The sequence below is a fragment of the Corvus moneduloides genome, chromosome 2, assembly GCF_009650955.1.
Source record: "Corvus moneduloides isolate bCorMon1 chromosome 2, bCorMon1.pri, whole genome shotgun sequence".
In the NCBI taxonomy this organism is placed as follows: domain Eukaryota; kingdom Metazoa; phylum Chordata; class Aves; order Passeriformes; family Corvidae; genus Corvus; species Corvus moneduloides.
The window spans coordinates 99,638,432-99,664,631 of record NC_045477.1 but is presented as its reverse complement, the minus strand read 5'-3'; the positions used below and the strand labels follow the sequence as shown (position 1 = coordinate 99,664,631).

The window sequence follows — 26,200 nt, the reverse complement described above, 5'->3', positions numbered from 1 at the left end:
ATGTTCAGGAAATAGCTGACAATAATATCAGTTTTAAAGTTAATGTATAGTGTCTTTATGAAAATTGACTGCATTTCCTCTGTCTTAAACCCCCTTTCTGTGAGACATTTTTGGATGGTTGTGTCGTACAAGATACATTACTAGGAGGTTGGCATTGCAATTACAGAATATGTAATCAGGATCACATCTTAGGTTTTCAAAACAAAACTGAAATGTTCATTTCTATCATCTGCTTTACTTTGCAAATTAAGTGGTTATTTTTCTATTTGCAGATATCTATACCTCATGCATAAGGTATACCTCTATGTTATTAATTTTATTTCACAATATTTGTTTTGAGTATCTGTGCAGTTGTTTTGAGTGGTTCGTCCTGAATTCAGGTTTAGTTACATACACACCTACACACTTGCATTCTAATTACATGTCAAGGTATCCAAAGCATTTTTCTACTTGAAAGCAGAAGCAACTTAGCTTTGGATTTTAATGATTAATTTATTTATTCCAGTTTTGACATTAGCAGCTTTTGATATTACTGCTTTATTCCCAAAGGATACTTTAAAAAATTATACCTCCAGTGATGTTTAACAATCATTAACTTGAAATTCAGGAAGAATTTTTATTTAGTAAGGTAGAGGTAGTAAAATAGGTCTGAGACAGCTCAGGGTCTTTGTCTGAGGTCCCAAGTGTAATTGTTATTTGTCTGGCTTTCAGAATAAATGCTGTAGAAATTCTGCTTTGTTCAAGAGTGCAAATATGAAACTCATATTCCTCTGGGTATTTTCTTTCATTTGATGTTAACAATCCCCTCTTCATTGTATTATTCTTCATACATATTGATTGACTAGTGGCACAGGATGTTCAGTCCTCCATTGGCAGACTCTGAGAGGCAAAGAAATAATTCATTTTGATTACCTCTCTTTTCAACAACTGTTTCTCTCTCCGTCGTAATTCTAACAAGTTGAGCCTGTAAAACTATGTTTAAATGAACACATGATGTTTTCTCAGGAATGAATTTAACATTTATAGTGGTACAGAAGAGCCAAGACACTGTTCCTTGTACTTCTGTGTTGTCCTAAAGGAACTCAGATATCTGATAATATTTGGTAATTTACATTCTCTTGGTGTCAGTTTGGGATAGAAAAAATTGCATCAGACCATATAAAAGTACTCTGGCTTTTGCCTTTTTATTGCTTTAGTCAGTTTACTTTTGCATCTTTAGTTTTATTCCACAAACTTGCATTTACTTCATTTGACTGACATTGATATAATTTGATATTTCTCTGATTGAGGGAAGGCTTTGTCTTTTTTGGTGTAAGCGTGATATAGAAACAGGTGCAGGAAATAAGAGAAGTCTGTGGCATGAAAGATGAAGAATAGGAGGCAAGAAAAAACTGAAATCTGTTTAATTCAAAAGAAAGAAACAAACCTGGTAATTAAGAGCACTGGGATCTTTAGAGTCTACTGAAGACATCTGTCTTCATTTTAGCAGAAAACTATACATACAATAAAACACTGTTTAGAATAAATTACTTTAAATGGGGAAAATAAGTGCAAAAGTAAACTTAACCAGATGATTCTCCAATTTTTTGTGAATTCTGTTGATGAGTAACTTACACTTAAAGTTTCTGGGCCAATTTCAACCTTTTGTTAGAAAAAAGAAATCTCCAGAAAACTGTAAAAATTATATATATATATATATATATATACATATTTATATACATATATTCAGGTTAAATTTGATCCTCTGTTGAAGAATTTAAGTGCTGACTGTTTAATAAGCCCACCAGTATTTCACGTCAGACAGAAAATGGATGTAGCTCCAAGGGGTGAAATTGCCGTAGAAACCCTGTCTTAACAGTAGATGTGATTACTCACATAAATGGTAGAAAAGTTAATTTGGCTTTTACTTAAAGTACAAAATATCTCTCTGCACTTTACTAGGTTGCTAATCATCTCGTATGTGGCGGGAGATTCAGTGGTTTCAGCTCCTTATACCATTTAGCTATTACGTCACATAAATCTATCATGATAACAGAGTTCTGCAATTTATGTTTCAAAAGCCACTCTTAGAATCATCCTGATACAATTACTGTAGATGAATTTCCACTCAGGAATGGGTTGTTTCAGAAATTGGTATTGACATACAGACCCCCCGTTGCTGAACCCAGCTCATCTCAGTGCTAGGTCTAGTGGAGGTGATACCGCTCACCGTTGTTCGAACTTGCTCTCTTCACTCAGCTCCCTGTGCTGCCATGTATTTTTCATTGCACTGGTAGACAGCTCTCTCTAGGAAAGTCAGGCAAGGTGAACCCAAAGTGTAGCATAGTTTTCTTCCTCTAGTTCTTTCATTAATCTTAACTCAGAATTACCACTACTCTGAGGTTAAACCTGGCTGTGTGAGATTAGTGACATTTACAATTTCCTTTGATTCCTGGATTTGCACAGTATTTTCTGTAGTTAGTAACTGAAACTGAGTTCTGTCTAAAGCCTACAAGTAACAAATTAAAATTTTCTGAATATGCTAGTCGAGTGCTAATGACCAGAGGATATCAGGAACTTAGTTTTATACAGCTCCTAAGAATGGCAGTTCTATTAGTCTGGCTTCTGGCATCTATTTTATGCAATGTAATATGGGACAGAATGGTGTGTGAATATCTTTCAATGAATTACCCGTCACCCAGATGATCTTTGGAACTTTTTTATTCTGTGTATTGGTCTTGTCTATATTCAGTTAGTTTATGACACATCTCTTAGAATCATGGCACAAAGTATATATATATATATAAATGCACACCTGTATTAGCCCGTTGAACCAGGGAAAGCTGTATTTTTACCAGACCTGAGCAAACAGAACTCTGAATCTGACAATGAGACACCTTGGAGAGAGCTGAATAGGTCCAGAGTGTTTCAAGGTTCTGGATTTTGGACTCAATGATCTTAAATATCTTTTCCAGCCTAGTGATTCTATGATTCTCTGATTTTGATCTGTAACCTGTCTGTGATAATAAGTCTTATGCTTGTCTGATTGTACGTTTAATCGTTTCTCGAATAGTAGGAAAATGGGTGAGAAAAATTGTTAGAAAAGATGCAGTTTGCACACAGAGATATACAAATCAAGAAAGAATTCTGAAATAAAAAACTTGCTACAAATTTTCTGCTGACTGAAATGATAGAAGGAGGCACGTATAAATACCATTTGACAACCAAACTGTATTTGTAATCATAATTGCAGAGAAGTGTAATGTATGGCTTCTGATAGAAATCAGTTTACCAAGCTGGCATTCATTGCAGCTTAGTATTAAACTTACACAGTAATTGCAGTGTTTACTTTGATGCTGGTATGCTGACTCCAGTCTCGTGATCTGTTTTCAACCAAGAAAAGGATTTATGAAGACTAAGAAAAGTGCTAAATACTTGTAAAAATAAGTCTGTGGCCTTTCACTGTAAACATTATTAATGAATATAATAATGAAAATAGGGAAATATATTATTTAATGGAATAGTTTGTTGAAAAACAATTGGAGACTGTTCTATGTTATTAAAATTTTCCTCATTGAATAAAGGACAGGGGAAGTCTATATGACCTTTCTTTGATATAAATATTGCCACTGTGATCTAGTGGGTGGCATCCCTGCCCATATCAGGGGAGTTGAAACAAGATGGTTTTTAAGGTCCCTTCTAACCCAAGCCTCTCAATAATGATGATGATTCTATGTGTCTTTCCATCAAAATCATTGATAATTTGATTTTATTTTTATATCACTTTTCTGTCTCAAATAGAGATGGCTTAACACTGGTACTGCTAGAGACTGTACATTTTTATCCTAATATTTCCAAGTATTTCTTTGTGTTTGCTTCTGTATAACTCATGTCTTTGGTTTTAGAGAAATCAGATTCATTATTGGAGATGCATCTGTACTTCTCGTAGCTGCAGTCCTTCCCCCATTTTCATCATGGTCTCTGGGATTCCTTTGCCAGTATATTTTCAGCTCTGTTATGTATATTTGCCACATTTCAGACCTAATCCCCTGTTTAAACAGGACTCCTAAGTCAGATAGCAAATAAGAGGAACGGAGGCAGCATCTATTAAAATATGTCCTATAATGAACTGAACTTCAGTGAGTATGTTATGGAATTATGTTGGCCCCTAAGACAAAACTGGAACAAATGGGAACATCTCAAATTCTTTGGTTATGTAGTTTATTCCAAAGCCTGTTTTTTAAATATGCAATTACAATCTTCTCGAATCTATTCTCATTCCTGCTTCCCATATATATTAGGGGGGAAAGGACTACTTTAAAACATAATTTATTCTATGAGCATCTTTCTTGTCTGCTTGTTTTTATTACCTTTAAAAATGCATTTGTTTTCATTTTGTTAGGAAGTAATGTATTTGAATAAAACCTAACTTTGCAGATCCCTATATGTAAATACAGTGTGGATTTTAGCACTAAGACCCAGTAGGGAGTCTCTTTGTCCTGTTTTGACACACAAACCATGAAAGTATTTAAATCTTCAGATGTCTTTTAGGGACAGCATTTTATACACTGTAAGGTCAGTGTTCCTTCAGCACCCAAGTAACCTTCTTAGATGCAGCCCTTCAATCGAGATCTTGGTGTGCAGCCTCTGAGGTTTACTTCAGGTGTGCTAAGTATCCGTGTCCTTGGTGCTTTGTGCCTTATCAGAGGCAAAGGAAGACACTGCTGGGTATTTAGTGTCAGAAGTATTTCACTTGTGACCTTTAATGGAGCTTGATTTTATTGGGAGGGCTGAAGAGATGTGAGAGAAACAGGCACATACATCCATCCTGTTCACATTTTGGACTGTCCTGGAATGTGTTTGGGACAGAAATGGGTCCTGGGGGGGGGACAAAACTGGTCTTGCTGAGCATGGGAGAGCAGATGGGGATTCTCCATTACTGAACCCTGTGTGCAGCATCATGTAGCTTGGTGGCTGTGTGAAAAGCAGAACTCTTTTCTTACATTAAAGGAGTGGCAACTATTGATTGTGGATTGTTGATTACTAAATAGATAACATATATAAATCCATATGAATTTGCTCCATTTATAGTTGCAAGGAGAATATTCTTGCTTTGTAGAAAAAAGTAAGTTACAATAAAGTTTGGTACTGGACCAAATCACATTCGTGTATTGTATGAGACTTTCTTAGCCCATGAAAGGTGAACAATTGTTATTGATGAATGAATTAATTATATTAATACTTCTAAAAAAAAAATGTCATTCTTAAGTAAATAATATATATATATATTTCCCAGTATTTCAAAAGTCCCTAGAGTGCCTGGTGGCTTGGGGGGCCTTATCTTTTATTTTTGACCAAGTTAAAAGTGCCTTAAATGGACCTTACTGTTCAGAATTATTTGTTTAATACACACACCTGAATACACATGGTCATACCTGCTTATACAGGAAGAAGAGGGCTTCTTGTAAATCAGCTGATCTGAAACTGATTCATGAAGTAAAATCAGTGTCTATATGAAATAATTTTAAAGCCTATTATCAGTATTTTAACTGGATACTGGTGAAAGTTATAAGCAGGTTCCCAAAGTGCTTTTTATAGTTTAGATCAGATACTGTGGCTCTTAACACAGTAGGCTTTATTTGATGAATCAGCGTTTTAAAAGTGGCAAGTGGAGAAATGCCTTTGAGGCTCATAAACTTCATGACATCTACCTGGCAGCTAATGCCAAAGTAAGTCTGAACACAGAAATACAAAATTGCTTTTAATTCTAGAAGCAAAGTTCAAACAATTTTTGAAGCCTTTCAGGAAATGGATTGGACCAGTTTGCACTCGCATGCAGACTGGCTTATTGTTTTTACATCTTCAGCAATGCTCAGTATTTGCTACTTTTTCATCACCATCAGCATTATGCTGCTTATTTCATGTATATTAAGCTTCAAAATTATGCTTTTAGAGTGATAGTTCACAGAATTATGATCTCATGATTCTGTCCTGTAAAAATATCTGACTCATGAGTCAGAAAAACAGTTCAAGGTATCCTGTCTGTATTAATTCTTGTATTGCCATCAGAGGTGTGAAAATTTCTATTTTGAGTCACTCCTGTTGCACATTCATTTTTTTCTTTAATGGAATAATTCTAAATTTATGTTTTTATGTAATTTTAGGAACAGAATGCCTGAGTCTCTGATTTCAACCTATTCCACAGGATTATCAATATAATTAGGAAAACAACCATACCAGGTTGTAGCCCACCAACATTTGGCATTTTGAGGATAAAGACCAAAATATATTTCTTTGTTTTCCTTTTCATTATATCCACTATTTGTAAAATTTATGTACTTCATAGTACACATAGTCTTTCTTACAGAATTATGTGAAATTTCGTTTTATAAAATATCAAGGCAAAACTACTTACTGGATAACACACAGGCTAATACAAGATTTCTGTGCTAAAACCAGTTTACAAAACACATACATAACTTGTTATTTTGTTAGTTTAGAAAACTAAAAATAAGAGCTGTGTTCTGGCTGTCATCAAATCTGTCTACAGTGTTTTGTTAATTAATATTATGCTGATACCTCTTGACATTAACAAAGCTATTCATATTTTTTTAAATAGTGCTTTTGGTACTTTATTGCACAAGTTATCTGCACTCAAATGATTAGCAGTAACTCCAGCTCAGTGCTATAGTGTAACAAGGTTCAAAGGATATTAAATGTGTTCAGATTCCAATAGGTTTAAAAACTGGAGACACAGGAAAAAAAGGCAGTAATACATGCCCTTTTTCCCTGAGAGAAAAAAGCCAGAAGCTATTCATTATCATGTTCTGTAAATGTTGTTTAGTTCATTGATGTCAACTGTTTTGCTTTGTCTTTATCTCATTCCTGTTTACATATCAAACAGTGCTAAGTGCAAAGCAGCTTTTCCTCACTAACCAGAATACATTGTCCTCCCATATTCACATGAGATATTTAAAGAAATGAAAATGTTTGTTGAAATTTCTTATTCTGTGAGTTTGCAAATGTGGTAGAGATTAGTGGAATTTATTTTTGAAAGGTAATGGCTTGTTTTTTTATACTCAATACCCTTCATTCCAGCAGTTTTGAAAGCATGCTTTTAAAACATATGTAAAACTATGAAGTCATTAATTTTCAGTCTCGCCAAACAAACCTAAATTGCATCTTGGGATTTAGTAAGTAGTCACAGGAATAGCTAAACTTATACAAAAAAATGATATATTTCAGAAAAAGACTTCACAAATATTTAATGTGAGGGCAGTAAACTGACCTAGTTGTAAGAAAACTTTTTTTTAAATGCTTACATTTTGTCTGTAACCAACCCATATCTGAGATATTATCATTTCTACTTGAAGTTAAAGTAAAAATTAACTCATCTGGTAATGTTGAATTTTTAGTGATGACCATTGTGCTTAATCAGGGCTACTACCCTGAACTGGCTGGGAAGGAGTGGTGGGGGCTGCAAAGGAAAAAGCCATATGCCTTTCGCATGATTGTGCAAGTACATGGTTCATTGGGCAGCACTAATAAGGGGAAGGAAGGGATTTAGCTTGTTAATCCATGCTTCTTAATACAGTGTCACATTAAATGACACCCACAACATGCATATTTATTGTGTTAGAGCTGGAACCTGATTATGAAATACTGCTTCATCCTCCTGTGACGTTGGCTCTCTTGAGAATTTTCAAGCAACAAAGCATCAACTAATGAAGATTTTGTAATAACGTTTTGGTTTAGACTTTATGTAATGGCAAGTAGAGCCTAAAGATAAGTCTGTGTGGCTCATTGTGAAGTGTATCAGAGACACCCCAGATGGTGCTGAGCAAAAAGTACCATGGCTGTGATGGGTCAGGGGTTCATCTGAACTAAATAGCTAAATACTGTGTTTTCTGCACTATGCTTAGGTCATACAGTTACAGTTCATGAATGTTTGTGTATCTTTGGAATCTCCATTGCATAGAATAGAAATAAATGTACGATAAGGTTATATTAAGGCCTAGAAATTGTGTAAGCAATGCTTGGGACAGCTTAAAGTGTAGGTTGCCAGTACTACCTATTTCCTCCAGTCTCAGTTATATACCTCTAGTCTTCCTTTCCTTCTTTCTCTGCCTACCAGAGCTCACCATAGGGTATTCACCTAAAACTTTCAGTTATTGACATTTATTTTGACACTAAAATTTCAACTGAAATCAGTGGGACAAAGGATGTGTTTCAAGTTAGTTACACAGAACTGCTTTGCTGAACTGGGACAATACACAGTGGTGAAATAATTCATTATTCTACTTCACAGTACCTGTACACCTGGCAAGAAAAGAAACCAATTTCTTTCTTGTTTTTCCAGTGGCCTAAAATCACTAAATATGATGTCATGATGGGCATTGTCTATGTCTGTTTTTGGAACAATTGATGCAGAATTTTATAGAAGCTGGGACTGAGAGCATACTTATGTGTGCTTGTTAATGACACATTTTAATTAAGGTCAAGCTTCAATAAAAGCCTTTATAGCATTAGAAGTATATAAATGCTTCCAGAAGGCATATATGAATCCATTCAGTCTAACTGATTTACTCTTCTCTAGGTTGTGGGCACAGTATTTCCTACCAGCTGCCTATAAAGCTGACTCATGGAGCAGCTCATGCTCCATAGCAAGTGACGAGTCAGTTCTACACCCTGCCTATCATCACGATTAGAAAGAATTTGGACACCTCTGTGTGAGGGTAGATGTAAGCAGGAAATCATATCCAGGATGAAGGAGATGTTTTGAAGGAGCCTGGTTTCAATTATCTCTTCTAAATTTCTTTAACTGGACAGCATATAATGGTTTTGGAGAACTATTGCATAACAGGTTTCCGTAGGCTTACGGCATTATATATATATAAAAAAAACCCATGGGGTTTTTGTCCTAAAAGTAGAACAGAAACATTCTAGCTTGGATAAATAAATATGAAGTATCAGGATCTCAATTTTAATATTTTTCCTTTTTTTATGTATTTTGAATAGGTGAAGGAATGTTAGGACTTTTATTTGTATGGCATTTTTGTAAGAGAAATAAGGGCTTTATAGACAAAATCCAGAATTTCTGATTCATACCATGATCGGCAGTGGCTTGCACTGCCTAATTAAGTACTGATAGAGAGTCCTGTACTTAGTGATTGGTTTAAGTATTTATTCTTTGCCCCTTCCATGTAAATTCTTTACCCAATAATTTTGAACTCCTTTTAGCAAAAAAATATACTATATTGTGTGTTCAATTGTGCTAGAATAGGAGTTGATACTATTCTATTTCTCTAGGGGTTAGTTAAGAGGTATCGTACTAATGGCAGAGAAATGACATGTGGGCAAGTGGATCAGCAGAAGAAAGCACCCCATGGAAGTTTTAGTTCCTCAGAGGAACCAGTTGGCCGAGTATCTCAAAAAAGAACAGATTATGACATTCAGCTCTTTTCATGCATTTGTTTTCTTTTTTTTTTTTCTTTTCCCAACTAAAGGAATATAAACAGAGAAAAATAATATTTTCCTTTGCCCTTGGTTTAAAAAGGGCCTCCAGAGATCTGGTCCAAACCTTTGTATCAAGACAGGATCTACTGTGAAAACAGAGAGGTCCTTTGAAAATCTATTGTCACAGCCACACCAAAGAAAGAAAACGTAACTGATTTGTGAGCTAAAGCCAGGGCACCTTCATCTGTGTTCCCATTCATGTTCCCAGTTCTTATCAGGACCACGATTCTATCATTACCAGGTCTTTAAACTTGTGATTTTCTGTCTGGGGATAGTATTTGGAATGAGCAAAGTTTCTGTGGTGACTTCCAGCCCCATCTTTTTTTTTCACTTCATAAGTGACAAAGCATAAGAACTAAAGTCTAAGTAAAGTAAGCTTGAGTTCATTTACTGTACACCTTTACCCAGAAGCCCAGTAGAATAAAAATCTTATCCTCCCTGAGTGATTATGTGCAAGAAAGGATTATTTTTCAGTCATCCTGGTAGCCTTATTAATAAATAATTTCACTTGGAAGGTACAAACCATTTACTGTCTAGATACGAAATCTAAGTTGTATTGGCTTGGAGATGTTGTGGTGTCATAGCATGTGTACTGACAACTATTTTGATCCAGCATGCATGAGATATCTTCATCAATTCCAAGAGTTTGGTCCTGTGCCCCAGCTTTTTTTTAAAACAACTGCTGGGAATTTTCTGACTCACCAGCAATACTATTTCTGCAGGTATTTTGAAGGTATAAAAAAAATCCTAAAAGTGGTTTTATTTGGTTTCTAGCTCATAAAAGGTAATGAAAGTGTCTGGAAAATTCCTGATGATAAATTGTTCATATCAGTTTTTCTTAAAATTTGAGGTTAATTTCTATAAAATTTTAGTTTTCTAAAATTTTAAAAAAGGAAGGTGATTTAGAATTTGGTGTCAAAATATTTATTTTCAAGATCAGAAGACATTTTCCTTCTCAAAAAATAATAATTCTGTGCTTTTTTAACTACTAGCTAAACTAGTGGAAACGGTTGCTGACCTGAGCAGAGGGGCAGAAATATTATCTTCCTATTTTGACTCATCCTTTGGTAGGGGTCTGGTGTTTAAGATTGTTCTGATTTTAGAACACTGTCATCCCTTCAGATATTGAACAATGTAAATTAATGATCAAATTTTACTCGTCGTCAGATATCTTATGGCTCTAACACCTGTAGTCAATCAATTTTTGCATTTTAGGGACTACTTAAAGGTCCAGGTAATGTCTGCAACAATTAAAGACCTATATTTGCTTGATCTCCCACCTTTCTGGGGCCAAAATTACTGATTTTATGTGAGATTAAAAAAAAAAACCAACAGATTCCATCTTATCTGAGAAATAAATTTAATGTGTTTCACAGGATCACAGAATAATTCATTTTGGCAGGGACTTCAGGGGTCTCTACTGTACTGCCTGCCCCAAGCTGGACCAGCTGACAGATCAGATCAGGTTGTTCAGAGCTGTTTCAAGTCAGGTCTTGAAAACATCCAGGTATAGTCCTCCAGACTGTAGGAATTTTCTTCTTTGCACTATCTTTCTCAGTCTTTTATTTTACAGACATTTAATGAACTGTTTTGCTCTTAAGTCTATTTTCTGATACATATTTTCTGCTGCTTTCCTCTGGGTTTTCTCTTAACTGATCCTGATTTTCCTGAAATGGGATGCCCCAAAACACAGAATAGTCCAGTTCAAGCTTTAACTGTGCTAATTATTTCATAATTCTTATGTTGGCCTTTGTAAATAAGGGTGTTATATACAGTGATTAATTTTTTGCATTATCAAGGCATACTTGACTCATTTGGTTTCTACTAGATGCTGTTTTGATGATTCACTGCTTAATCAGCCTCACCTGCCTCGAATTTGTCCATTCAGTTATCCCTTTGTCCTATTCTATAATTGTTTGCTGTTGAATTGTATCTTTTTAATAGTCATTTCTCTTTGGCCTAATTCCTGGACAAAACATGCTTTCATCTGATCTCTCTCACTTTTTCTGACCAATAAAGTAGGATATCCTTATTCAGCCCCTTGCTTTTCTGTGGAGTTTTGGTTGTTTGTTTTTGGTTGAATTTTTTGGTTTTTGTTTTTTTTCTTTATTAAATATATTTCTCTGTTTCTGATCTGAGCATAGACCAGAAGCTTCAGAAACTCTGAGACCTCAAATGGACAAATTGTTCTGAGTATAAACAATTAGGAAATGAAGCTGTTAGTCTATAACCAGAGGGGTTTTATACTGAAGATCTTAACTGTGGTCGCTCAAATCCTTATTACCACAAACAGCATTTACTTCACTATCATCTATAATAAGTTTCAAGACTAACTGATTTTGTACAGTTTCCCTTACATCAAACCTGCTATAGATCAGAAAGCTGTACAACAAAATGCAGATGTGTCAGCACTCATCCTCTATCAAGAAAGGAGTCAAGTGGGAAGCAGCTAGGTGCTAGCTTAAAAACAGCCCCATCCCCCTTTTTTTCATTGTAGGGCTTTATCCTAAAATTTTAGTGACTTAGAACCACTTAATAATATAATCCTACCAAGAGTTCTTTAATTTTTCATGACAAAATGTATTTACTTCAGGAAAGCCCTCTGAAATGAAGTGTCCATCTGGCAAATCCATGCTTCCTCTTGCATCTTTTATTGAAACCCAACTCTTAACTGTCCAGACAAAAGGGAATTTCTGATGAAGTGGTCACAACCTACTAATTTCTTTGAGGCAGTTTCACTGTCAGATATGACTTGAATGACTGTAACAAACTAGATATTTCTGTCTCATACAGAGCAATATGTATATAGGTGTGTGGCATAAAAGGGCTGCTCTTACAGAATACTTGAACATTTCAGGTGTCAGATTCTACAAATGCAAACTGGTTAGGATAGTGTTTTGGTAATGTTTTACTTACTCTCTTGGTGAAATATCAAAGTTTATTATCAGATTTCAAACTTGTTTATTTTTATCTTTTCACAGATTTTATCTAAATGTAGCAGTTCTAAGAATAAACAGAAATTGCATGAATTGTTTAGGTTGAATAAGGCAGATTACTTTGATACTAAATGCTCTTGAGTTATAGTTCAAAAGAAAATAAATTAATGCAAATAAGGTATTGTTTTCCTGAAAACTGGTAGTCAAAACTTTTCTTTTTAGTCTTTGCTTGTCTTAGCTAGTTGTAGCTTTAGTCTCATTATTTGCTCAATCATCTAAGCAGAGGATTACTTACTTGAACAAAGTTTTTAACTGGTGGGGTTATGTAAGAAATTTTGAAATATGCTTATATCACAAAAGTTCAGTATTTTTCAGGTAAGCTGACAAACATATTTCTTCTTCCTATTAGAGATCTGTGTACCAAATATATAAGTTGAATAATTGTGATGAGTGTAACAATTATAATGAGAATGATAAGGTAAAAAGGTAACGTAATTATGGAATTATATGGGTGGTTAATGTTTAAGAAACTAATGTCATACTAAGTACTTTTTTATACTCTTGGTTGTAGCAGTCGCACACCTACCTGAAAATTTGATCTATGTTGTCATTAAAATAATGGTTCAAAAATTGTATATTATGATAGGCAATATACTAAAAAATTACCACCATTGACTTTTTCTTCTAAATAGTATTATTTTCCTTTAGAGACTAGAATAGATGAGATTGTTACAATGCTGCAAATTAGAACTATTAGAAAAAAAAAGCAGAAAGAAAACCAATATAGTCTCTTTTACATTTCTCGAGAAATTCTCTATCCAATGCAGCATTGTGCTTTACTGAAAGTGACTATATTACAATTAGATTAGTTTATCTTTAGGAACAGACATTTTGTGAATCAGTGAGTTTCTTCTTTTTTGAAAAAAGAATCACTGATCGTGTCTTTAAAACTTTTTTTTGTGTGCTGATAAACTTTCTGTTAAAAGTACTAGTCCAATGCAAATGCCAGCATGGGGTAGGATTTAAAAAAATAGTTACACAGTCAGCAGAAGGAGGTTAATTACTAGAACTGCATAAACTCTTTGGTTTGTCACTTTGCCAGAGATATAAATATCATCTGTCTGAGTAGCTGCCTTCAATTAAAAGGCTCAACTTCATCCAAAATCTGAGAATCTAAAACTATGGTAAACTAATGTGAATGTGCATTTGCAGAGTGAATTTGTACAGAGATATGGCAGTAAGGCTACTAAAACCGCATTAAGTAAGCATGAAACTGGTGCACAGCCTGTGTGCATCAGCTCTGGATTGTGTAGCTGTAGTACCTCTTTTACTAAAATTATCAGCAACAAAGAACTCAGGAGTCACTGGGTCTGGTTTACATTTGACCACAGACTATCGGGTTGGAAACTTACGGGAGCATTGCACACACTCAAGTAACATTGTAGGCTTTCATGGCTATAGTTCACAATAGCAAAAACCTAAGTAAAATCTCCACGGTAGGTTCAAAATATGTTTTAAGCAGTTTAGTTCCTCTTCCTCAGTGGCCATTCTGCCCAGGCCACTTGAATGTTGAAAGACAAAAATGCACTATAGATATAGATATAGATAGACAAAAGATACACATCCTGGAAAGAGGTTTACATTTTATGGCAAAGTGATGCATCTGCAACCAAGGAATGTTTATTATTCTTAGGACTTCTGCACTGTGACACATCTCTTTCCCCTTTCCTTATTTTTGCAGGAGAGGGGACAAATTAAGAATTGTTCTGACACAAATGGTGTCTCAAACCCTTGTAGTCCTCAACACCTTTAAGGTGGAAAGAAGGAGATGCCAGGGAACTGTTTTAGAAGAAAAAAAATTGCTATCTAAAGATTGCTGTGTTTCTGAGGCAGAATGAACTTAATAATTAGGACAATGTGTTTCTTTGTATGGCTAGAATATATTATGTTACATGGTGTGTTTCCTACCTTTTGTAAGGGTTGTATGATATCCATTAGCAGTTCCAAGTACTCCATACAATTAATTCATCCTTAATATGAGTATACTCTATATTATAAACATGTAACAGTCAAATGTGCAAATCTTCAAAGCAATTTTTCATATTTCATTAGTCCTTCAATAATTTGGAAAATGAGTGGGCCTCATGAAATGTTATAAAATAATTTAATTGCTTTTAGACTGGGGAAACTAAATTGAAGTGCACCTTAGAAAATGTCCAACTGCATCCCTTTCCAAGAGCACCAGCACATCTGCTGATTAAGTCTTCAGGACGTGTATTGCTGGGGAAGTCAGATTCTCTTCCAACAGGCAAGTCCCAGCAGGTGCTGCAGTTTATGGATGGTTTGTTAGAGCCATAGGCACCTGGTTTGGCAGGTACTCATTTTGCCCCCTGCTGTATCAGCAAGCACTGTGCTGAAGGCAAGAACTGACATGAGCTGTTTCATGCCACAGCTCAGCTCTTTCCTCTCAGAGTGAACGTTCTGCACCACTGTGCTGTGCTGCAGCCTGCTTTCATGAGTGTTGGTCGTGCTCACACAGCTTTTTGCAGCAACGGTTCCCACTAGCATTTCAACTGTGCTAAAAAAGTGCTGGTTAAATGGGGTTACTTAAAAAGGAGAAGTGTGGGGTATTCTCTTCACAGGACAGGAAAGACTACTCCCTGCTCAGTACAGAGAGAGAGACAAAGAGTTATTTAGGGAGAAAACCATTGAGGAGGAGGCTTTTTTTGCAGAAACGGCCATATGCTTCCAACTCCTACAACATTCAACAATAGAATATTTTGACAGCAGAGTGTCTGCTGCTGTAAATTTCCTAATTATGGATCAAAAATGCCACCAACACATGATGCATGACATGTTACTGGCATAAACTCATGCAGCAGTTCAGAAGAGTGCAAAATTTTCTGATGGATTAACCTTTACATCAATAGGTTCTATGCCAGATTCAGTATCAGATGTATTCTAGGCTCCTTTTGAACCTGCAGGCAGTGTAAAAAACCCCAGGAAAAAACCAACATAAAGCTGGCTATACTTTGTATCATCTGCTCTAGCTGATTTGACAGGTGTGCTATGATTTGTACCTACCTCAATCTGACAAAATTAATGTTTTAGTAACCTTGAGGAACCAGTGCTAAGCTCTGGCAGTGATGCTAGCAGACCCAAGTTCTCAGTGGTTGTGTGAACCACCAGTTTCATCCACTGATGTGAGAGGCTTGTTCATACTTGAGGTGTCTGCTGAGTTAGTCCTCCTGCAGGTGCAAAAGGTACTTATGCGCCCAGGCACACGTTTTTAACCCCATCATTATTCTTCTGCCCACCTACTGGGGTAACTTATGCCATTATGACTGCAAGGGAAGTCCACACTGGTAAATCTGGTATGGAGCTGCTAAAAATGCACTTTTTATTTCATTTTGCATACTACTTAAACCTCATTATCAGTTAGAAAAGTGCAAATATTAATAATTCTTCCTACACACATTCATGTAAAAGGCCACCCTTATAAGAACTACCACCCCTACTAGAGAGTTGCCAGACCTTCTGTGGTAACAGGAGTTAATTTTGAAACTGTCTCCTCTATAGTGCTACTGGAACATGATTGTAAACAAGAATTGTCAAAAATTAAACCAGTATTGTTTGCCATACTTAAGTGAAAGATCGTGGACTGAACATTAGTAGAGAGCAGAATAATTGTGGGGAATTTTTGTTGTAATTGTGGTGAAGGGTGGGGGCTGGAGTAATTGTCCACCTTTGCTGGTGTAGTGACGATGTTATTTGGATAGAGATGTGGAGAGTTCTTTTGTTTATCTAAGTGACAGTTGTGAAGATTGCAGATTGTGTGATGAATTTGTATTTTAATGACAATGATAATTTAATGAAAATGATAAAAGAAAAAATCTTACATTCTCAGTATGATGTAATTCAAAGTCAGATCCTGTAAGATATTCAGACGCCTCATTCTTAGTGATTTCAGCTCTGTGGAGATACCTGAATAGTTTTAAAAATACAGACTTCAAGAGGCTCAAAATAAATGGTTGTAAAGGCTAGATTGCTGCACTTTTCAATAATCTGTTTTGCTATAGTTTTTGATTAATTTTTTTTATTACTCTTAATGTTGCTTCTGGATTTTTCTTTCCTGAGTTAGCTGCTGCACTAGGTGTCTCTCTTTCTGTCTTCTAATCAGTCTTTGGGAAGGTACATAGAATTTCCTTTTGCTTCCCAGTGTGCAAAGCACTACAGCCTTAAGGGCTGTACACTTACTATTCTGTGTACTCTGTTACTCCTTCATTCTGAGAGATGCTGAGTACACCTATCACCCATTCAGCTGCTGGGGGAAGGAACTGTCATTGTGGCAGTTAAGGGCTGATCTATTGCCTAGCCAGCAAGAGAGGAATTTAAAGCAGTCAGAGTTACCAGAAGTTCTTCTCAAATCTTCCTTCTGAAGGGGAATCTCTGGTAGTTCAAGAATGGCAAAACTGTCAGTGGTACAAAATCCAATCTGAACTTCTAGCTTACATGTAGGGATAAAGTTGGGGTTGGGGGGAGTCTTATGCAAAAGTTTAAGAAAGAAATACACAATATTCTGTCACTGGTACTGTTCCCTCCAAAGGCTGAGAAAAATCTGCAATAAACCTGATTAGAAATGTAAAGTTGGAGTTTAACTTCAAAAATTTGATCATGCACCTGCCTTGTAAATACCATATATGCTGTTTTTCCTCTGTGCAGGTATCTAAGCCAGAGTGTATCAGAAGAGACAATGTTAGCAGCCAACCCTCAAAACAGGGAGAAATTAACCATACTAAAACAAGCTCTAGGTGCTCTGGGATTCAACAGCCTGGTAAGTTCCATGAGCTTATGTTATTTGTGGCTAAAAGAATTAGTTGAAAGCAGGTCATAAGTAACTCTCACAGATAACTTTCTGTGGGGAAAGAGACGCCTTTCCTCTTTTTTTCTTTTTTCTTTTTTTTCCTGTTGGTTAAGACCTTGAAAAAAATACAGCACTAGTTTACTCCAGGGAAATTACTGTAATCACATTTAATTAGATACAGAACCAACTATGTAAATCTTTTTCATTCTTAAAGATTCACAAAACAGCTTCAAGGTATAATACTCTGAACAATTAAATTACATAGATAAAAAGAAGCAATCAAATCCCGTATGACAGACACCTCATAAAAGCCACAGAAATATTTTCCTCTTCTGGATTATCTCCCCATCCTTTTTAATTTTGTGAAATGCACATATGCTCACCTGAAAAGAAGTAAATACCTATTTAGGCAAAGAAAATAAGAGCTGGGTAACTTGAAAGAGCTGACTTATTTCCCTGAAAGCAACAAGAAGATAGGCCTGCTGTTTGCCTTTAATCCTACGAAGTTAATGAAGAAGATAATTTGGAAAATTAATCAAGAAGAGGTTCTGGAGGACAGAGGTGTGATGGAAATCAGAAGAAATAGAAGGATGCATACAAGAACTCATGTAAACTGTGGATCCCTTTGGGATACTAGAATGCTTAACAAACTCCCCATATTTCTTACATATGTATATGCTACCTAGCACACTGTAGCTGGAACACTTCTGCAAGAGAAATGCATAAGCAACAGTAGTTTTAGAAGGAGGTAAAAACTTCCCCCTGTAGTATATCATTAGAAAAAAGGGACAAAAATTAATGTAACTCTGTTAGGTCATCATCAAAAATGACAGATAGGCAGGAGTTGTAATAAAAAAGGATCAAGGGCTATCAGCAAAAATTTCTGAATTTGTTGAAGCTTTTATTTAGGTGTGAGTTAGACTTCTGTGGTGGTGGTGGTACAGCATGGAGCTGTTTGGCATTCCCTAGTTAAGGTAGTAACAAATGTCACCTTTCAATGTAACGAAGAGTAGGGTTCATTTTCATGAATGTTCATGAGGCCATGTACAAAATTGAATACATATGGCTATATTTGACAGTATTATTCCTCACTCTTAGTTGCTCAAGCTCTGTACCAGTAGATTTCAATGGCAAAAATGTCCAGACACTTCTGGGTTTAGCCCAGTGTTCACAATTCGGTGGATCTCTCTTGCTCTTTCATTAATGTTTCTGTTCTGTTGAGGAAGAAGTTCAGCCCATAAGTAAATAATTGAATGCAAAATGAATCATGATTTAGAAGCCTGTGGTAACTGTCTGAGAATGCTTCATATACAGTATTCTTTTGAGTCCAATACTTCACTTTGCTCAGAGTTCTTGAAAAGAAGTTATGCCGCAGAAAAGTGTAAACCATCTTGAAGGCTCCTCTGTATTCAGGCAGCATCAGAATAATATTTAGGGGGTGAGAAATCTGTGGAACTCTCAAGTACTTCAGGCTCATCTCCTGTGTCGAATGTTAGAGGGCAATACGCAGAAAAAACACATTCCTAAAATTGCTGCCCATTACTTCTGAGGTACATGGAAAGATCTGTATGTATCATTCCTTGACTACCTAGCCACATTTAATGATACAGTAGATAATCTTTTTGAAGAACTACATAAAAATTCCGTAGCAGTCATTAATGGTATTGTCCAAAGCATGTTAATGTTCATTAAAAACAATTACTGTTTTAAAGGTGGGGGAACATGCATTTACACAATAAAAAAGTGCTTGAGAATCTGGAATGTGAAGTATACCTGAGACCTTACCAAAATCAGCAGAATCAACAGCTGTCCCAGCCCACTGCCATTCAGTGATGTACAGTCATCCCCAAACCAGTTCTGAATGAGTTAACCTACAAGCAAGGGGAGTGCAGTGCTAGTGTGCCACTTCATCTTGCCTGGGATACCATTCCAAGAAGCAGGGTATAGCACCCTAGTTTGATGCTATATTAGCATAACTTCTATTTTAAGAGTTATCTTGTTCAGACTTTGCCTGTATATATTGGGTTTTTCTGAATCTTCAGCTTTGGTACTGTGTAAGACTAAAATACACAAAATTGCCCTATAGACATCTATCTCATACTGCAAGAGATTGATGTTGTCTTAAAATGTAGTTTAGAGGCTCAAATGTGCTTAAACAGCATTGGAGGTGCCACAGTCTATCCCAGAAAGAATGTAAGCTTTTTTAATGCCTTTTGATGATTGGCATGTTTATTAGGGAAAGGAACATGAAGAAAAGAAGAAGAAAACTTGAGAATAAAGAGGATGTATTAGCTAAGTATTTCATTAGTAGTGTATTTATAATCTTAGTCTGCAGATTCTGATAAGTGAGGGTTCTCACTGTCAGTTCTGCAGTTTCATCAGAATCAGATTCCAAATACTATTTTTCAAAAATATTTCAAGAATCATCAATTAGCTTTGCTGTGCACAATGGCATGTAATATTATAGTGCATATCAGGTTTCCTGTTTTACAATTTTAAGAAGCACCATTGTTATAAAACTGACCTTAAAAAAATCTTCCAAAAACACACAATGCTTTCCATATTTTAAGATTTAAGGGTCATATTTAATGGATCATATTTTTCCTTGAATTTAAAAATATTTTTTAAAACAATTAACCAACCAAAACAACCAAAGAAAGTTAATTTTCTTCTTGCTGTGCTAAAAATGAGGCCAGGAAAAATCTGCCCCTAAAGATAAGTGCTTCACAATCTGAAACATTGCAAAAGATTATGCAATCCTGGAGGGAAAGTGTGAAGGTAAGGAAGGTTGCTTGTGTTTCTTTCAGACCTTAATTGCAGCTTTTAGTACTAGGAACCTCTTTTAGTTTAGAACTAAACACTTTGTTTGTGAATTCACTTGGTTGACACAAAAAATCCCTTGCTATTCCCAGATATATAAATAGTCTCAATGGAAATTCTCTATGGACAAGATATGTTTTATTTCTTGTAGAAATAATGCATCCATTAAAGATATTTCTGTATTGTTGCCACATTCTGAAAAACATTCTTAACCTAGCGGTTAAGGTGACTTACATTAAAACAAAGGAAATAAAAACTAATTTTGTTGGTTCATGTCCTAGCTAGGTTCCAGTTTGATTTTAGATTTCCTGTTAATAATTCACACATGAATACTTTTCAAATTATCAAATGCCACTGATAGAAACTAAAAGAATTTGTGTTTTTATAAAGCATTGCCTTTCACTGGTGTGCCCAACAAATCTTTTCTTTATCTTTAATTCTGCAAAAAATGTATGCAGGAGGTGGAGAACCTGTTTGTAATTCTCTCAGCAATTCTGCATCTTGGAGACATTCGCTTTACGGCTCTGACAGACGCTGAGACAGCATTCGTGTCAGACCTGCAGCTACTGGAACAAGGTCAGTAGGATGTGACCTTGGAGCATCGCCTGCTCGGTCCCACAGCAGGGAAGTTGCACTGTTCCACCGACAGATGGAAACACATATCCAGGGAGACAAAAAAAATGCCTTCTGAAAATTCATAAGTTGCTGTGGGAAGACAGTATCCAATTGACTTGGATGTTTTATAAATTACAGATTTTTATGGAATGAAATAAAATGCCAGTATTTCAAATTATCTAATTAAGTGTCATATTTAATGCTATTATTTGCCAGAAGAAAATGTACAGTGTACTTCGTGCAGTCTTCTTTTAAAATGCTTCTGCAGCGCTTGTCAACAGCTGAACAATTTGCCTTGAATTGAATTCCTTACATTCAAAATCTATGTCTTAAAAGGGTCTCGTTTCAGTGCTTCGAAGTTTGCCCTCTTGGTCGCTAACAAATGTCTTCCAAGTGGCTTATGGATACAGAATGTCAATAAGTGGCATACCTTAACTCTAATACCATAGAAAGTCTGCCAAACCCTGGGGAGAGTCCTGAGTAATCTTTGAAGGGGATAGAAAGCTATAATGTAATATACAGATATATTAAAACTTCACAAAGTACTGATTACAGTAATCCAATTGAACGTGTTCATTAATTTTGATTACTCCTATGACAGCACCCTTTTCTTTAATGTTTGGATTCTTTCACTATTCAAAAAGAAATATACAGAAGAAAGTCTGCTGTAAAAAATGAAATGTGTCATATAGCATAAATTAGTCTTTGTTTACATTTTCTTTTCATTTCAGTGGCAGGGATGCTGCAGGTTTCACCAGATGAGCTTGCTTCAGCCTTAACAACTGATGTTCAGTATTTTAAAGGTGATCTTTTCTAAGTTTACATTCTTATAGATCAGACCCGGTGGCATTTTGATCCTTCTGATTTAAAAAATTTAAAAGCTGGTGATTTTTGTTCCTTATTTCTTGTATGGTCCTGTAAACATTCCCTCTGAGGAATATGTAGGCTTATCTGCCAGGCAGTAAATCAGACTGGGCCACCAAATTAGAAATGCCTTTGTAATATGGAACAAAGCAGTTCCACACTGTGATGCTGATGAGCTCCTAACTTGATCAATGTTACAAAAGTGTGTCAAGATAACAGATTAGATATTAATAGATAATATTAGTAAGAACTGTAATCAACTGGAGTGTCTTGGGAAAAAACATCTGAAAAAAATATTTTCAGTAAAATACTGGTTCTATGTGGTACTCATACTCTATGTGGTACTTTATACTTTTTGAACAAAGTATAAAGGCATGTATTTCCAAACTAAAAATGTTTTGAGTGTTGACAGTCTTCTCCTCTTGCACTGGAGGCTTCAGAAAAAAGCTAACACCATGTAAATGTTTGGCAAAGGAGAAGTAGCTAAATTTATTGTAACTAAAATTACTTAAGGCAAAGTTTACAACACACTTTCATCTCCATTTTCTGCTTTTTCTTTTAGGAGACACAATTGTTCGGAGGCACACTATAGAGATTGCAGATTTTTACCGGGATCTCTTGGCGAAATCTCTATATGGTCGTTTATTTAGCTTTTTAGTCAACACAATCAACTGCTACCTTCAAAATCAAGATGAGAGTGGCAGGTAGGAGTGCCATTGGAAACTATTAGGTGTTCCATTATCTGTTCAAATTCAGAACCATAAAAGAAACAGGATTCCATTAAATGGTGGAATTTAATGCACACTGATAATGTTTTAAAGCATTTTATAATAGCATGACAGTGATACTTGGGTCTTTAAAGCACTGGCCATTCCTTCTAGTTGTTTCTACTGTAGCATATTTGTTTATTTCTTTGCTTATATAGGGGGCCTTAGATTTTGCAGTAATCTAGATTGGTGGTTACAATTAGTAGCCTTTTAGGACTTGACAACACAGAATGAGCTATGTCTTTCAGCATGCAAAATGCTGCTTGTTGCTTTTTTAATGCAGAACATACTTGTTTGTTACAGAGGGGATTACCGTAACAAAAATATATCAAACCAGGAGTCCCGTGGAAAAGAAGTATATATGGACAGATTCGTGGTAGATGTTTCAGAAATGTTTATTTCTCCAGCCGCATGGCCAGGGCTCTGCTCAGGAACTCTGCAGTCACAGGACCCGAGGGTCCTTGGCCACACGGGAACACAAACCAACCAATGGGGAATGAAGCTGACCAGGGGCAGGGAAACCCTGTGCCTCCCCCCCAGGGCCCATCTCCCAGGGCTCCATGGCAGGGCGGGAGACCCCAACACTTGTTCTTCCCAAAACAGTGACCTTAGCACAGGGTATTAAAAACACAATTTTATTCAAAGGCCTTCAAATGAACGTTTAAACTTAACTGAATTAAATGTTCTAAGAATGTTCTCTAGGTTAGCATCTTCTAAATGCGGTGCTGTTGCTATCCAGCGTGGTTTCTTGGAAAAATGAATGCTAATTAATGTGCATCAGTGGAGCAGTCCAGAAACAAATTAAAGGAACAACAAAAAAGAGGAGATCTCAGTAGAATCAAAGTAACAAACTAAGACAGTAGACGTAATTAGATGATCATATGCATGTGACTTAATCAAAGTTCAACAGCTCATATGCTCAGCTGAGCTCTCTTATGCACGTGAAATACGAATGGTTTGGAATTCTTGGTAAATGGTAATCCACTAATGACAGACTTTCATAAGTAAGTTTTCTTTATATCGTATCTCCATGGCTGCATAGGACAAATTCTTACTCTTTTGGAGTTCAGGGACTTCAGAATCTTATTTTTATTCTTATTCATAGACCAATCAGTGACAAATCACATTTCTGTTCTGTGGGTGTAGCTAAGAGAAAAAGGTTCCATGCCTGAGTAACTCAGCTTTCTACACCTAAAATCTGTCATTATACATACGCCACTAGAGTGTGTGGTGTATATACACTGCTCACTTCCTGCCTGAAGGCAATCAGAAGTAACATGGAATGATTTTTCTTGTCTGTTTGTGACACTAAGCTAGAGCAATTTTCCAATCCACGTCCTAATTTGTCATACTCTGTTCATAATAAGGAAAGGCATGAGGTCACAATTCTTCCTCATTCATTCCTGGGACATATGGAACAGAGGCTTAGCTCAGTGCATGTCTGTGACAGACAACAATCTAGCTCAGGCATTTCTAACTAGTGAGTTTTTTTTGTAGTGGTTGTTGAGAGAGAAATTTAGAATTGGTATATTAAAAATATATTAAAATTATTTGAAATAATTTTTCAGTCTGTAATTTTAAAATTTTATACCTCACAGTCTTTCAGAATAGGTGTTGTGTATCTCTGTTGCTAATATAAACCTATGATTTCTAGATATCGTAGGATCTTCAAATAATGAAAGTCAAAGTTGTTTGTGTATTACCTTGTACTCTCCTTTTAGTGCAATCTCTAGGTAGAAGAAGTGACTTCTACCTTGTGAAAATATTTCTCAGTGAAACTATTTCTACCTGTGAAGTAACTTGAAGACTCTGTGAGGTTGTAAGTTACAGCTAAAACAGAACAGCTGTTTGATGTATCAGAAGTGAGGAATTTGCTATAGTCTACTGTGGCCACATATTATACCTGTGCTTGAAAATGGGCAGTTCTTCATTTAGGCTGGTTATAGAAAGCTAACCAGCTCAGGATTAATTGGCAGTACTGACAAGATATACTAAATTTTATCAGGCCAAAATCAGCTTCATTCCCTTTCCAAACTTGAAGCTAAGTAGCTTATTTTAAGTGAAAATTAAGTTGATCATCCTACACTAATATTTGAACCTCAGTTAAAGTGGCCCACACCCTTTTTTTTTTTTTTTTTTTGGTCCATCCTAATCATATTGCTTAACTTGGAGGAATAAATCAAGGCATAGAACAGTTCTAGGTGCAAACTGGATTACTGCAATGAATTTGTGATTTGTGGGTCAGATTTACTTCAAATACATCTGAGTAACTATCAATTAGCAGCATTGCATCTCCAATTTGGTGCAGTTTTAATAAACCTCTGCTTAAAGATCCACCAAAAACATTAACTTACATGACTAGATAAGTCTGATACATTCCAGGCCACACTGTGTTCCCAGGTTGGAAACTGACAGAATTACTGCTTATCAGATGGAATGAAGCCTTGATCAGAAACCTGGAATAAGTTTTCTAAATCAGTTTTCTTGTTTTGTTGTGAGGCAGTTTAGCTGCATTTCCATCACACTTCAGGGAGAATTTATGAAGCAATAAAATTAGATTTATTGGCTTAGTAACTCTAAAAGAAGCATTTGATCTTAGCATTTTTGAGGAAACTGGTTATCTCTGTTTAACTTTTATGGTGGAAATACTTGATTTTGGTATTTAATATTGATTTATATTTACTATGAAATAGTTTGTGACAGATTTCAGTCAAAATAAAAGCAATAATTATCATTAAATCTAAGCGAAGGAAGATGATGCTGTGACAAGCTGCAAAGAACAAGCTCTAAAGGTATGAAGTATAGAGAATAAAAAGTGTTGCCAGAATCCAGAAAATTCATTACTTTGTAATACTACTCAATAGGTATAAAGCAAGAATTTTAATAATGGTGTTAAGTGAGAAAACACACCTTTAGAAATGTTTTTCTCTTTCATAAAAACTTAAAATTTTGTCTCGTTTTAACTAAATTATAACCCTACATGCTAGTTTAGACTGGTTGCAAGATCTGAGGTTTTTTACTTTATTCATTCTGATATTATTTAAAAAAAACTTAATTGGCCCCTAGAGTAGAATTAGAAGAAAGCTATTAACATTTCTCACAAGTGCGTATAATTATCTTTTTTAATTGTTGATATTTGTCTTCACTGATCTATATAATGATTTCCTATTCTAGTGATTTTATTATTATCAAAATAGTCTAGGTGAATTTCTTCCTAAGACTCTTAACTCTTCGAAGTTTACCACTGTTTTACTTTCATTTAGATAAGTATGCTGATGTTCAGTTTTGTAGATTCATGGTTGCCTTAATGTGACATTTTGAGGTAATTGATTGCACATTGGCAAAGTTGGATCTAGTGATCCAAATGAGTAATGAAATGACTTAAGGTAATGTTTTAACAATTCCTGACTCATTCTGCAAGAGAGCTTTCTCTTTATGGAGATTTAAGAATGCCTGTGAATTCTTGTGAAATATTGTTTTTCTTTTCTCATGGAAAACAAGCTAATTAGGTATATGGGCTTGAGAAAATCTTGATACTGTGTTCCCTGCCTGCTAGTAAGTTGAAGGCATGTTATTTTATCAGCTAGTTAGAAAACATTTTCTCTCTTTGTAGATAAAACCTGATAAAAAGCTGATACATATTTGGTAGCTAAAACCTGGCTGAACAGCAAGTCCCAGAGGGTCTGGGTCTAGCTGGAGGCCTCTCACTAGCAGTCACCCATTACTGGGCCCAGTATTGTTTAACTTATTCATATATCACCTGGACGATGGGACAGATGTTTCCTCAGCAAGTTTGGTGACAACACGAAGCTGGGAGGAGTGGGCAATATCCCAGAGTG

At 35.7% G+C, this 26,200-nt stretch overlaps 1 protein-coding gene across 5 annotated transcripts in view; it reads left to right on the top strand.

Moving 5' to 3' along the window:
• The window catches only part of MYO16 (myosin XVI), a 377,180-nt gene that overhangs the window by 236,938 nt on the left and 114,042 nt on the right, over positions 1 to 26,200 (top strand). For all 5 annotated transcript variants that reach the window (XM_032100576.1, XM_032100572.1, XM_032100573.1 and 2 more), the window contains exons 17-20: positions 17,154 to 17,265; positions 20,574 to 20,691; positions 21,462 to 21,533; positions 22,157 to 22,298. In XM_032100576.1, coding sequence (XP_031956467.1) covers positions 17,154 to 17,265; positions 20,574 to 20,691; positions 21,462 to 21,533; positions 22,157 to 22,298 — 444 coding nt within the window. The remainder of the gene's footprint in view (positions 1 to 17,153; positions 17,266 to 20,573; positions 20,692 to 21,461; positions 21,534 to 22,156; positions 22,299 to 26,200) is intronic.